At 41.8% G+C, this 12,379-nt stretch overlaps 1 protein-coding gene across 1 annotated transcript; it reads right to left on the reverse strand.

Annotated features, from left to right (window-relative positions):
• Nucleotides 1-1,259: 1,259 nt before the first annotated feature.
• SRPX (sushi-repeat containing protein, X-linked) lies at nucleotides 1,260-11,854 on the reverse strand. The gene is made up of 9 exons (XM_009071622.1): nucleotides 11,824-11,854; nucleotides 11,342-11,533; nucleotides 10,573-10,749; nucleotides 8,445-8,571; nucleotides 6,445-6,566; nucleotides 5,591-5,770; nucleotides 5,021-5,154; nucleotides 3,651-3,772; nucleotides 1,260-1,519 (listed from the first exon to the last, which is right to left on the reverse strand). Exons 1-9 carry the CDS (start codon nucleotides 11,852-11,854, stop codon nucleotides 1,339-1,341), a joined length of 1,266 nt encoding a protein of 421 aa, XP_009069870.1. The 3' UTR covers nucleotides 1,260-1,338.
• Between the last annotated feature and the right edge of the window lie 525 nt (nucleotides 11,855-12,379).

The following is a 12,379-nucleotide window of genomic DNA, read 5'->3' on the forward strand; positions in this document are numbered from 1 at the left end:
TTCCCTGGGGTAATGTTTTCCTGCCATCAAATCAACAGCCTGGTCTGTGTCCAAGGTGAAGAGGGGAAAGAAATCTGCTACTCTAAATCTGATGAGCATGGAAAGCCAGAAGCAGAAGCATACCAGGTAAGAGCATATGTTCCTATCAAGCACTGCAGTACCTGGCCTTTAGTAATTACTGCCTATTTTCTACACTGATCACTGTTCCTTTATTCCTTCTGGCAATGACTTCCACGTTCCTGCTATCAGCTATTTTCTCCTCATTGCTGCTGGAAACAGATGCTTGCATTGCCTTTGGCTTATGCTTTGTGTCTGAGATTGACCAGATTTTTAGTGGATCTGAAGGACACCATTGGGTTGCTTGTTCACCTTCAATGTGAGGCTAATGTCTCTGTTATAATAGTTTGCAAATAGGTATTTTGAGCCAACTTCTGAATCAGTCCATCAGCTTTAATCTCTAAGAGGAATTTCAGACAACTATCTGTTTGCAGAACAATATTTTTATTAATAAAAAGACTTATAAACAGTAAGAAAGAAACCCAAATTTTACACTGAATGAAAAATCGAAAATAATCTCCCAGAAACGTGCCTCAGTTCTTCACTCTCTGTACAAGAAATTCCATTAGGTAGTAATTCTACGTACACACTCATCCAGCTCTGGGGTCCTCAGCACAGGAAGGACATTGTCCTGTTGGAGTGAGTCCAGAGGAGGCCACCAAGTTGACTAGAGGGATGGAGCACCTCTCCTGTGAGGAAAGGCTGAGAGAATTGGGATTGTTCAGCCTGGAAAAGAGAAAGCTTCAGGGTGACCTATTTGTGGCCTTCCAGTGCCTGAAGAGAGCCTACAGGAAAGATGGAGAGGGACTTTTTACAAGGGCAGGTAGTGAGAGGACAAGGGGGAATGGATTCAAACTGAAAGAGAACAGGTTTGGATTAGGTATTAGGGAAATGTTCTGTACTGTGAGGGTGCTGAGGCACTGGCACAGGCTGCCCAGGGAAGCTGTGGATGCTCCATCCCTGGGAGTGTTCAAGGCCAGGTTGGATGGAGCTCTGAGCACCATGGTCTAGTGAAAGGTGTCCCTGCACATGGCAGAGGGCTTGGAACTAGATGATATTTAAGGACACTTCCAATCCAGGCCCTTCTGTGATTCTATGGTTCTATGATCTAAAGATGACTGAAAGTACAAAAAAGCATGGTGCATACTTCTATGCAGAGCAGCTACACAGCTGGGCAGACTTAAAAATACACACAAAAAATGACATCAGTGATAAAAAAGTCATGTTTTGTGTAGCACCAAGGGGAGACTCACTGACAACTCCAAGCCCTGCAATCCTGAATTAGGGACATGACTGACCAATTTCTGCTTGCAGTTTCATCTCATCTTTTCTCAAGGGAAATTTGTCAATAAGGGCAAAGAGCTCAGCTGGTGTTGCTGGGAAAGGATAGCGTTCCTTGTCCATGCCATGCTTGTCCATCACCACGATGTTGAAATTGTAGTGGGGGATCCTCAGCAGCAGCCTGCAAAGGAAGGAACTTGTTGGGTTAAAGCCTGTCTGGGCACTTCCAACTAAGAAAGGGCAGGATCAGCCTCTGGAGTCTGAGCAGAGGAAGGTGGGGATGGTCAGAGGGAGCTGTGCAGGTGGGTCTAAGCAGAGGAATGCAGAGGAATGCAGAGGGGGCTATGCAGATTCTGCTTTGTTTCAGCATTAAGAACAGGTAGTCAGATAAAGAGCAGGTGCCTGATGTACCTCTGCACCCAGCTCTGTTTTCTTCTCAGATCTCTAGCTGTTAGTACAGCACATGCCATTACCTATTCCTATCACAAGCGTGAAAAAAGGTAAGACAAAAAAGGTAGTATACACATTGCCTAAAGAAGGCCATTGTGATGAACTAGAGTTGCAAGTTGGCTTTCACATGGAATAAAGGCACAATAAGAAAAAGCAGGACAAAATTATTACAGTCTCTTTCCATCATTACCTAATAAATAACCACCTACCTGGTGGTGACTCCAATTCAGGAGAACAGAAGCCACTGCTAACCATAGTAGAGTGCTTTTCTTCCAAAGTGCCAAAAAGGGACACTTAAGCTTATCTGAAGGTGCAAGAGTAATATAAGTTTATCCATGGTGCTCTTTACACCTTTTGCTTGAAGGAGTAATGAACTAGAAGATCCTCAGCCATGCAGTCAGTCAAGATTAGTGTGGGGTAAATAAATTCAGGCAGCTGTGAGAGAATGGTGTGAGCACAGCAAAGCTGCCACGAAGAAGGAGGTTGGGAGGGATATTGGAAAGCATCAAAATTGACCTTCCTCAGCCTTCTCACAAGTTTGAGTGCTCTAGGCATAGTCTTGTTGCAATGAGAGAGCTCAGCCATTAAATTCAAACTAAAATAAAAATGAAAGCTAAGTGATGGTGATACAAAACTACATTCCCCTCTTGTGCTTATTATCACCTAAGAGAAACGCTTACCTTCTACAAACCCAAATGCCAAACTCCTGAGCTTTCCACAGTTTTAACTAGGGTATCTGTGCTTATTAGCTTAGTGGAATGCCAATTCTGGACAACATCCTTATTCAAGGTGTTTGAGAATGCATTGATTTAAGTGCCTTCCAGAACTGGAAAGCTGCAATTCACACACTAAGCAACAATAAAGAAAAAAATCAATGGAAAACTAACTTTCACTGAGTGCACAGCAGGTCATGCCATACCAATTTCTGAAATGTAGCTCCATTAAAGGTTGCAGGGGAGCAAGGAATGAGGTGTTAAGAGAGCTCATTATTTTCTGCAGAGCCACAAGAAAACCATTTCAACTTTAGTAAAAGTACTTTTATTTTAAAGAAGTAAAAGAGAGGTTCTTTATGCTCTCTTTTTCCTTTTATAGAGAACAATCCTTTTTTTGTAAACAAAAAAAATCCTCCCTGATGTGTCAGCAATTTTTATTGTCTCCAATTAAAACTCATTCCCTTTCCTCAGGCATATCACAGAACATATTGCCTAAAATTCTCATGGACACTTTTTCTAAAAAGGTACTACTTTCTCTGCCAATGAGCTCTTCCCTTTTGGCTTTTGTTGTCTTCCTGTCCCTAGGAAATGCTGACACTTGAAGTCTCCTTTTGAAGTGAAAACCAATCCCCTTTCAGTCTAAACCAAGTTAAAACAGTTTAGGAAACTCAGTAAAACTGCTGATGCTGTAGTCAGGCTGGGGAGGCTGAGATAATTTCCTCTTTGAAATACTGCCCATATCATGTCTACATGTGGGAGTTGAAAGAGCCACCACTGCTTCCCCTTTGGGCCTGGCCACAACCAGTAAGTGCAAAGTGACTGCAGCCTGTCATGTTTGCATCAGACCAACCCCAGCACAAATACACTCCAAGTGTTTTCAGTGGCAGCACCCAAAAATACAGACCTATAACATGACCATAGGGATATTAAATATATCATACATTAATGTTACATTTGTTATTATATTTTTATTTGCCCATGAATTATCAGTGGCTATACATAGAGAGCAAATTTATCCTAAAGTGTACTCATCAACATCTACCTATGTACATTAGATCACGTGTGTTTAGACAGTGTGAGGCAGGGAATCAAAACAATGCATCTGGTCTGACAAGGTGCAAACACAAGAGTAGTGAGAGCTTCTTTTACCTGAGTTGCAGGGCAAGTGATGGGGGCAGCAGCTTTACACCTATTCTTCCTATCTGTGCTGGAAAGACACCAACCAACTCAACCACGGTAACGTGTCGGAGGTCTAACCCACACTGTGCTGGCTGGAAGGGTTAAGAGAAGAGAGAGGTGTGTTAGTTATCAGTGAGAGAACACAGGGATGTTTTGAGTGTGCAGCAAGTGTTTGTAGAGTCCCATCTTCTCATGTTAGTGAGATGATTTGAACTGAAATGAGAGCATACTTTGAAAACTCTCTAATTCCCACAGCAAGGAACTAGAGCCTTGTGACTCCAGGGAATGTTGAATGACAGAATCTTAGCTACTCTAAGAAAAACAACACACAGGCAACACCTAGGAGAAATACAAACTTGTCTTCATAGTGAGGAGAAAAGAGGCCAAGCTATTAAACATTGTGCCAGTAATCTAATTTGGCAATCAAAGCAAGGTATGTGAAACAGAGGTTGACTACAGAAAGTTTTCTTTCATGCCAATTTATCTGCCCTCTGTCAAGCAGTGTAGAACGTACTATAGCCATCAAACTTCGTGTTTTAAACTATTTTGGTTTGATCAATATATTGAGGTTTTCTTGCCAGGTTTACCTAATGGGGAAAAAGCTTGCTTTTTTTTTATTAAATACAACTGTAAGTTAGGCCAGCAGTTAACAATATAATCCCATTCATATCCCAGTGACTATTTTTACTGAATTTTGTCACAGTTGTGAGAGGTAAAAACAAGATAAAAGCATTTGTTGTCAAAAAATACAGGACTGGTTCCTTTTCCTGAGGATACAGAAACATTTTGGAGATACATCGCTAAGCCTAGGAAGAAACCAACGAGAGCATCACATTTACATAAGAAGGACAATTACCAGAAGTTTTATCTTTCTGGAATGAAATATCCCAGTGTTATCTCCAGCACTCTGCACTTCCTTGCCTTGTAGTTACAAGGTCTGTAAGCCTGGTTTGCATGAACTGTACCCATTGAGGTACTGGAGAGTTGGGGTTTTTTTTCAACATCTTTAGGAGCTGATTTGGGGAATTATTACTGAGTACAAACTAATATTAAATTAATTTTGTGAGGATGGAAGGGCCAGAACTGCTTGGGATTCTGTGACTGGTCAGTTAGAGGCAGCACAATCCAGAACTCTTCTGAATTAGAGACTGGGGGGATATTTCAACTCAAACCCACATGAAAAGGGTTAATCCAGAACCACAACTGCTTCAGCCACATCCTCCCGTGGCTGCAATAGAACAGCTGAAGTTTCTGGATTTATATTAAACAGTGGAGCTTGTTCTTTTGTGTCTTTCTTTGAAGAAAAAGAAAGTTGCACATCCCTCTTAAATGTGTTTTACCTGCAGCATCCCCAGCTGCATCCTGTAGAAGAAGTTGGCTGCAGTAGGAGTTGAAATAATTAGCAGTCTCCTCTTCTCATAAAATTGATCCAGAAGTGCCGCTGCAGTCCTCACATTCACATTAATATTCATGGCTAGAATTAAAATTAAAACAAAAGTTACAGAGCATATTGAAAACAGATCTATTTCTACAAGCACAGTTAGACAGCAGGGGAAAAAAATCCCAGCAATAAAGACATGGGTGAAATACTGGCCCCACTGAAGACAACAATTTTATTGTAAACTGTTCTGGGTTGCAAGTGGATTGACTCCAGAATGTGATATTTTGCAGAGAGCTTCAAGCTAAAACAATCACGGTGAAGTACCATCATCACCCTAGGAAAGAGCAGCCAAAGGTGGCAAAGGATGCAGCTGTAAGTGCAAATTGGCACAGGAGACAAACATGTTAAGTTTCCTGCTCCTAGGGAACTGTGGCTGTATTCTACCCTCCACCCCCTTCCCAAATTGTCCCTGCCCTGAGAACCATTGCTTTGGCAGTTGTTGGGATAAAGTGGTGAAATACTCACTTACGTGCACAGGTTGGCTCCACTCCTGACCACCCTGAGTTGTACTGGCAGACTCTAGCTGGGCTTCCTTGCAGCTCATAGCCACCAATGCAGGAGAACTCACACGTAGCACCATAGTTATTTCCATCCCCTGAACACTTGATGTAGCCATTATCTGGGGCATTTAATTTCACACAACGCCTGACTTTTAGCAAGAGAATAAAAAAAAAAGGCAGAAAAAGACAAAGCATGAATCAGCATTTGTTATAAGGGTAGCACAGGTCAGTAGAACACCAGTACTGAAGACACTTTTCTATTTGCTTTCTGTAGAGTCATGTACTTAAATCAACCAAGCTTAAACCCCTGCTCTGAACTCTTCTGTTAACCCAAATGAAACATATGTATAGGTGTGTGCATGTGATTGTGGTAACATGGTGCCAAAAGCTCATGGAGCATCAAGAGCTGAAGCTGAAACCTACACGTTTCATCTCTGTAAATTCAACTCCAGATTTGAACATCTGGATTTGTGAAAGGGCAGCCCTGCTCGACAGATGTGAGCCAGAGCTGGAAAACTCCTGCGCATCCTTGTCCAGCTCACGAGCTGAGTATCAGGGAGAATCCATCAGGAGGGAAAGTGTGTGGAGCTGGAGGCAGGACTGGTCAATGAAGCTCTTCCCAGCTGTGCAGGAACACAGCACCCTGCTGCAGACCTGCCCCCAGGGTCTGGAGCAAGGCTGAGTTCTCCCTTTCAGCATCGACATAGAGTTTATATACACATACATATGCAGATAAATATAGAAATGAGGACATTTTCAAACTGCCTACTAAGCCAGATGCAAAATCAGTGACTTTTTTTACAGGGTAAAACATCATTCTTACCTCTGACTTTAACAAGAAATTTGCAAGTGCCTTTGTTTTCAGCTCTATCATACACAGTATATTGGATTTTGTGGTCACCTTCTGGAAAATGTGACCCTGGTGGCAAGCCTTTCAAAATAACACTAAAACAGGAGATAAAACAAGACAGACATTCATAAATTCACCAGTGTACTCCTACTGACAGTGCTGTAAAAGCCTGAAGAGTGATGTTTATGGCATGCTGGGATTGCCTGGCTGTGCTGATGACAGAGTAAGCAAAGGAAGAAGCTGTGCAGCAGTGACCAGAGTATTTAAACTTGCTACCTACAGCCCACCCTGGAGTGCTCCAAACTGTCCCATCCTGCTGAGACAAGGGAGGCAGAGTGGGCAGGCACTGCCTACTTGCTTCCTCTAAGACAATACATAGTGCATCACTCCACGTGCAGAGGAACTTTATCTTCTTTTTCCTTACATAAGGAAAAATCAAGATTGAGCCTCCCTTTTTTTGCATTGTGAACAATCCACATAACCCAGAGCTGGCACAGTGCAAGAAAACTTCCAGCCTCCTACGATGGGAATGTGTCCCATCTGCCTGCTCCAAACTGCTCCTGTGATTGTTATTTATGACAGTTCTATGTACAAAAATGGAACAGAGGGAGATTTTGGTGTCACAGCAGCAGGGTGTGGTGAGCCACAGCAGTGTTGTCAGCTGGAACTTGCCCCATCCTGCAAACGAGGCAGCAGAATTCAAACATGTTAAACATATCCTCAGGACTGAAGCAATGAGGTCAAGCAGTGTTCCATGTAATGGAAAAGTTTATGTACTCATGGAACTGCAGGACCCTGTGCATTTAAGGAAAGCACTGCATACTCTATCAGACATGACTTTAGCAAGATTTTATAAAAATACAGATATTAATTATGGAAAAGCTTCCACTCAATCAAGAACTTGCCTCTTTTGACCTGACAACAGTCACTTGTATGTCAAAGTCTACACAGGATATTCCCCTTTTTTAGGCCTATCAGACATTATTTTGTAGAAAAGACTTTGAAATCTCTTTATTCTGGCACTTCTCAAAGGTTTCAGTTTATCAGACATGTTTTTTAATGCTGTTAATCATCATAGAATTGTTATATCAGTCCTTAACAGCAATAATTTTAATTGTGCAGTGAATTCTTCTTTCTGATATCTTTTAATTAGAGGAATTATGCCATTGTGTCTTTCCACAGCTTTTTTGTATTCATGTAAAACTGTAAACATCTTTACGCTTACAACTTCGGCCTTTTAAGCTTAATCAGTCTAGTATTATACCATGAGAAGGTGTAACTTGCTTACTGAAAGAAGCAGATTTTCTATGTTCCTACCCTTACAATAATCTAGATAGATTGACATAAATCCTGCATATCACAAGATGGGAAAATCAGAGGCAGTGGTACCATGACAAGTACACCTTGCTATTCTGGAAAATGTGACTGTTGAACCATAAAAAATGAGAAGGAAATTTTGAAGAAGTGTTCATCTTAAACCCAATGTTTAAAGTTACCAAAATTTCAAACAAAAAGCATTACTTTAAAGGTAACTGAAGAATCCTGGGATATCAGTAGCCAGCACTACTTCTGGAAGAAGCCTAAAGATGATTGCAGATGTTGTTTTGTGACACAGTCACCCTGGGCTTTTTAACACAGCCAAAACTGCCTCTGCTGCTACCTCCAGTGCATTACTCTCATTGTTACATAGAAAAGGTAACATGCTTAGGTAAACTTGTTGACTATGAGATCCACAAAAAAAATCTGGAAAATTTCACAGGTGCAGTCAAAATGTCATTTTTGTTTATTTCATCAGCTCTAAAATAATCACAACAATCTGCTAGCCAATTCCTGCAAGATTCACCCCCAATTTATCAAAATTAGCATCCTGGATGAATTACAGGGAAAGGGTACTAAGTCACCCTCATCAGCTGAATTACTAACCAAGGAATAAAAAAAGGAGAACATGCAAACATGTACAGCTTTGCACCTACTCTGTCAGAATCCCATCAGCAGTGTCCCGTCCCTCCGGAGTGTCCCAGAACACTCTGGCCGTCAACTTGTTGGGCTCTGCAGTCTTCTCCTTCACACTTGGGCACTGAATTCTTGGAGGTTCAGTATCTGTTGAAATAAATGTCACAGTAATGGGCACTGGTGCATCTGTTAGAGCTACACATTTTCTCCACAGTTCTTGCCCTGCTGTCAGCATAACCTGTCCCCACCTCCAGCTGCCTCCTCAACAACGGAGACCTCCCAGCCCAGGCTTGGGGAGCCTCTGCTTCTCACCTTTTTGCAAGAACAGTCGGAGATGACAATGGCCAGCCCTTTGAAATGCAAAAACCCCAATTAAAAGTAGTCATTGCAAATTTCTTTACATAGTCCAGTTAAAAAGTAAATGTCAACAAAAGAGCAGCTTTGAACTCCAAGGAGGGATGGCCAAGATTGTATCCAAGGAGCCTTAATGCTGCATTTGATTTTCTCCTAGTAACTCTTAATAAAGCCCTACAGGTAATGCAAAACAAAAAAGTGGGTCAGGTACCTTTTGAAAGACTGTTTAACTGCTACCACAACCCTGTGACTGTTATTCAGAAGCAAAGGACCAGTGGCAATGATGAAGGACCCTGAGAGAGGATAAAGGTGATGCACAGCTGCTCATCTTCAGCTATGTTCATTGCCAGTCCTGGCAGCATAGCAGAAATGAACCAAACACCAAAAGAGAATCTTATTACACAATCTGCTAACTGCATAGCTATCTGCATACTGGAACTGTGTGCAGACAAGGTTTGTAGGCACCTTCTCCATACTGCATCATATTACCAGAACTTAAATCATACTGTTACTTGAGACTTGCAATCATACCCTATGCAACAAGTACCCTGTATTTTTGCAATAAAAAAGTGTTACTGCTAACTTAGCCTCTTTATTTAGCTTCATACTTGCTTACTTTACTCTGCAAGACCTTTGTAACAAGCAGCCCATCACTGCAAACAGTTCTGGAAGTGCCAGGAAATGCAGACGATAATATTTTATCATTCCCTATCTTACAGGGGTTTGTTTTTCTTCCTCTGCCCATCCCACTGAGAAGGACAAAACTTGCTTTTGGAAATAAAAACAAGGGACACCACAAACAGTCTAGACCTAAGCAGCTCATTTCTACATGTGTACAACACCAAATAACAGGAAACCTGAACATAATTTTACAGACATCAGGCCACAGTGGAGAGACTCCAAAGCCATTTGCTAACCTAGACTGAGCCACAGGCATTCTGAGGAAAACCAAGTTATCATACACAGAAAACACTGAGCACAATCTACCACCCACGTACTTAAATTACCGGTAGCCAATTCAGATGGCCAAAATATACTTTCCTTTGTGGAGAGCTGCTGAAGCTTTTGTCAGAGGCTTCCCAGAAACAAGGGCAGCAGCTGAGACTTCACTATCTGCTGAAATTTCATTAGTAGTCAGCAAAGTTAAACCTTAGTATTTGTTTATCTCTCTTTTGATTTATGTATATAGAAACACTTATTCCAGCTGAGGTTCCCGGGAGACCACTGACTATGTAATGAAAATTGCTGGCATAACTAATGTGAACTAGGCTGAAATTTAAATTAGCTCACTGCAGCCATGGCGGTAACTGCAATCCATTCATACGCCCTGGATATATTGGAGACCATGAACCCAAGTAAGAAAAACAGCAGGTCAGACAATGGGCTTAGTTTCAAACCTGTTTTATCATTAAGCTACGGAGAACATGACAGACTCCAGCACAGAGGAGGTGCCAGGAGACCAGCACAGTAATTACAGGCTACCAAGGAGTCACCCAGGAGATCAACAAAGGCTGATTCAAGCATTGTAAAGTGCTGACCATTTACACCAGCCCCATCCTTATTAAAGTGGCAATGCTTGGAGCTGACAGTTTGGATGTAAGGAAGATGCTCACTTTGGACTGAAAGTACTGAGCGAGAGAACTTTGTGACCCTTGGAAAACTGTGCTTTGCTTCCTTGAAAGGGACAGTTGCTTTTTCTCCCCCTAAACTGGATAAAAAGGCACTTTGGAATTTATTTGCAGGACTTGGGCACTAGCAGGTTCCTCAAGATGTAGACCAAACATGTAGACTTACCAACGCAGGACGCTGGGCGACCACTCCAGGCTTTGTTGTCCATGCACGACACGATGCGGTCGCCCTTCAGCTGGTATCCTGGTGAGCAGTAGTACTCACACCTCGAGCCAAAGTAGGCACCATCTAGACACTTGAAGCCCCCATTGGTTGGCATGGACAGGGTAGGGCAGCGCTTCTCTGGAACAGGAAACAAAGACTTCTGGAAACTTGTTACTCCTCCTCTAGAGTGATGTGAATGTGGGGTATTACACAGAAAAGACACAGCTGGCAAAAGTCTCATTCCACATACGGGTTTTTTCCCCACTGTTCTTATTAGCTGCATTTCAAATTTAACTCTACATAAGCATTAGTGGCCTAATATGATATTTATATGAGAAAAAGCATGAGAAGTGCCTATTCCTCTCAGAAAATGTTTTACTGCAATAGTCCATTTAGACACCTGATACAAATTGTATCAACTTAGAAAGTCCAAGATGGACAGTATTTTAAACCAGCTTTATGGTTCTGTCATAAAACTATTTCTACAAATCAAAATCCCACACTCACAAAATGTTCCCTATCCACCAAGACCATTTGTGCCACTCTAAGGCTTATCATGCCATGTGCCCCTGTAAGACCCTAAACAACAAACTAATCTACATATCCAAGGAAATTGTCAGTCTTTAAAATACCAATAACAATCTGAAGATCAGTTTCAAAGGCAAGTAAGAATGTATCATTTGCTGGAACTGCAGCACAAGTCACACACAGAGGTTTTTTAGCCACTTACGTTTGCACAGCACTTTCCCAGACCAACGTTTGCTTGACTGACAGATGAGCTGGTGAGGGCCATGTAGTTCGTAGCCTTTTTGACAGCGAATTTCACATCTTGTGCCCAATACATTCTTGTAATATTCCCCTTGAGGTGTCCTGCAGTTTGCATAACCATGTTTCACTTTAATGGGGGAGCACCATGGTGTTTCTGGCACAGAGAAGAAAAGAATTCACACATAACACTTAGAAAAATGGAAAAGTTCAGACACAAATATAAAACCACTTTGTTTATTCAAGGTCACAGAGAAGAAATGAAAAAGTCTTCTTTAAAAAGCCACCAATCCTCAAAGTGGAGAACACTGCAGCAAGGTGCACTAAATCTTCCCCATCAGAAGGTCAGCCCTTCGAAGACTGGCAGCTCTTTTTTTATGACAAACATTAAAGATTGGAGCCATTAGATTGAAGGGAGGTGAGAGGGTGGGTGGGTTTATACCATACCTTTTTGTCCATGGACTAAGTGTGCCACCATGTGGGCAGTTTGATGACAGCCAGGAGGTTTTTCTCCTGTTTTTAGGTGGATGTCTAGCTCCTCTTTGATAAGAAAAGTTTGCATTAGAAACACTTTTGGTCTAGCTATAGTTATCAGCTTTCCACATTTAGCTCTCTTAGTACTCATTAAAAAAAATTTAAATCCTGCTCTTCCATAATAATGTGTGCAGTAAGGACAGTGCCTTGGCAGAACTCTGTGATGGTTCAAGCTCTCCCAGTTAGAAAGGCTGTAACTTACATAAATCATCTTGCCAATATGTCCAGCCTGTATGTACACATTCTCCACATGCCAGAACAACCGTTCAGGGCTGAAGTACAGCTCCAGTTTTGCAAAGTTACTTTCCCAGTTAACACACAGGATTAAGCCTGAACTGAAACGTGTGAACTGTGCAAGAACAGTTCCCTGGCTGTTCTCAGTAGTTCTGTGGTGCCACACTGAAACATTCAAATACTCTTTATATATCACCTATATATGTATGTATATTAGCTCACTCTGTGTGTATAT

Source organism: Acanthisitta chloris, unplaced genomic scaffold (assembly GCF_000695815.1).
Source record: "Acanthisitta chloris isolate BGI_N310 unplaced genomic scaffold, ASM69581v1 scaffold2473, whole genome shotgun sequence".
Lineage (NCBI taxonomy): Eukaryota > Metazoa > Chordata > Aves > Passeriformes > Acanthisittidae > Acanthisitta > Acanthisitta chloris.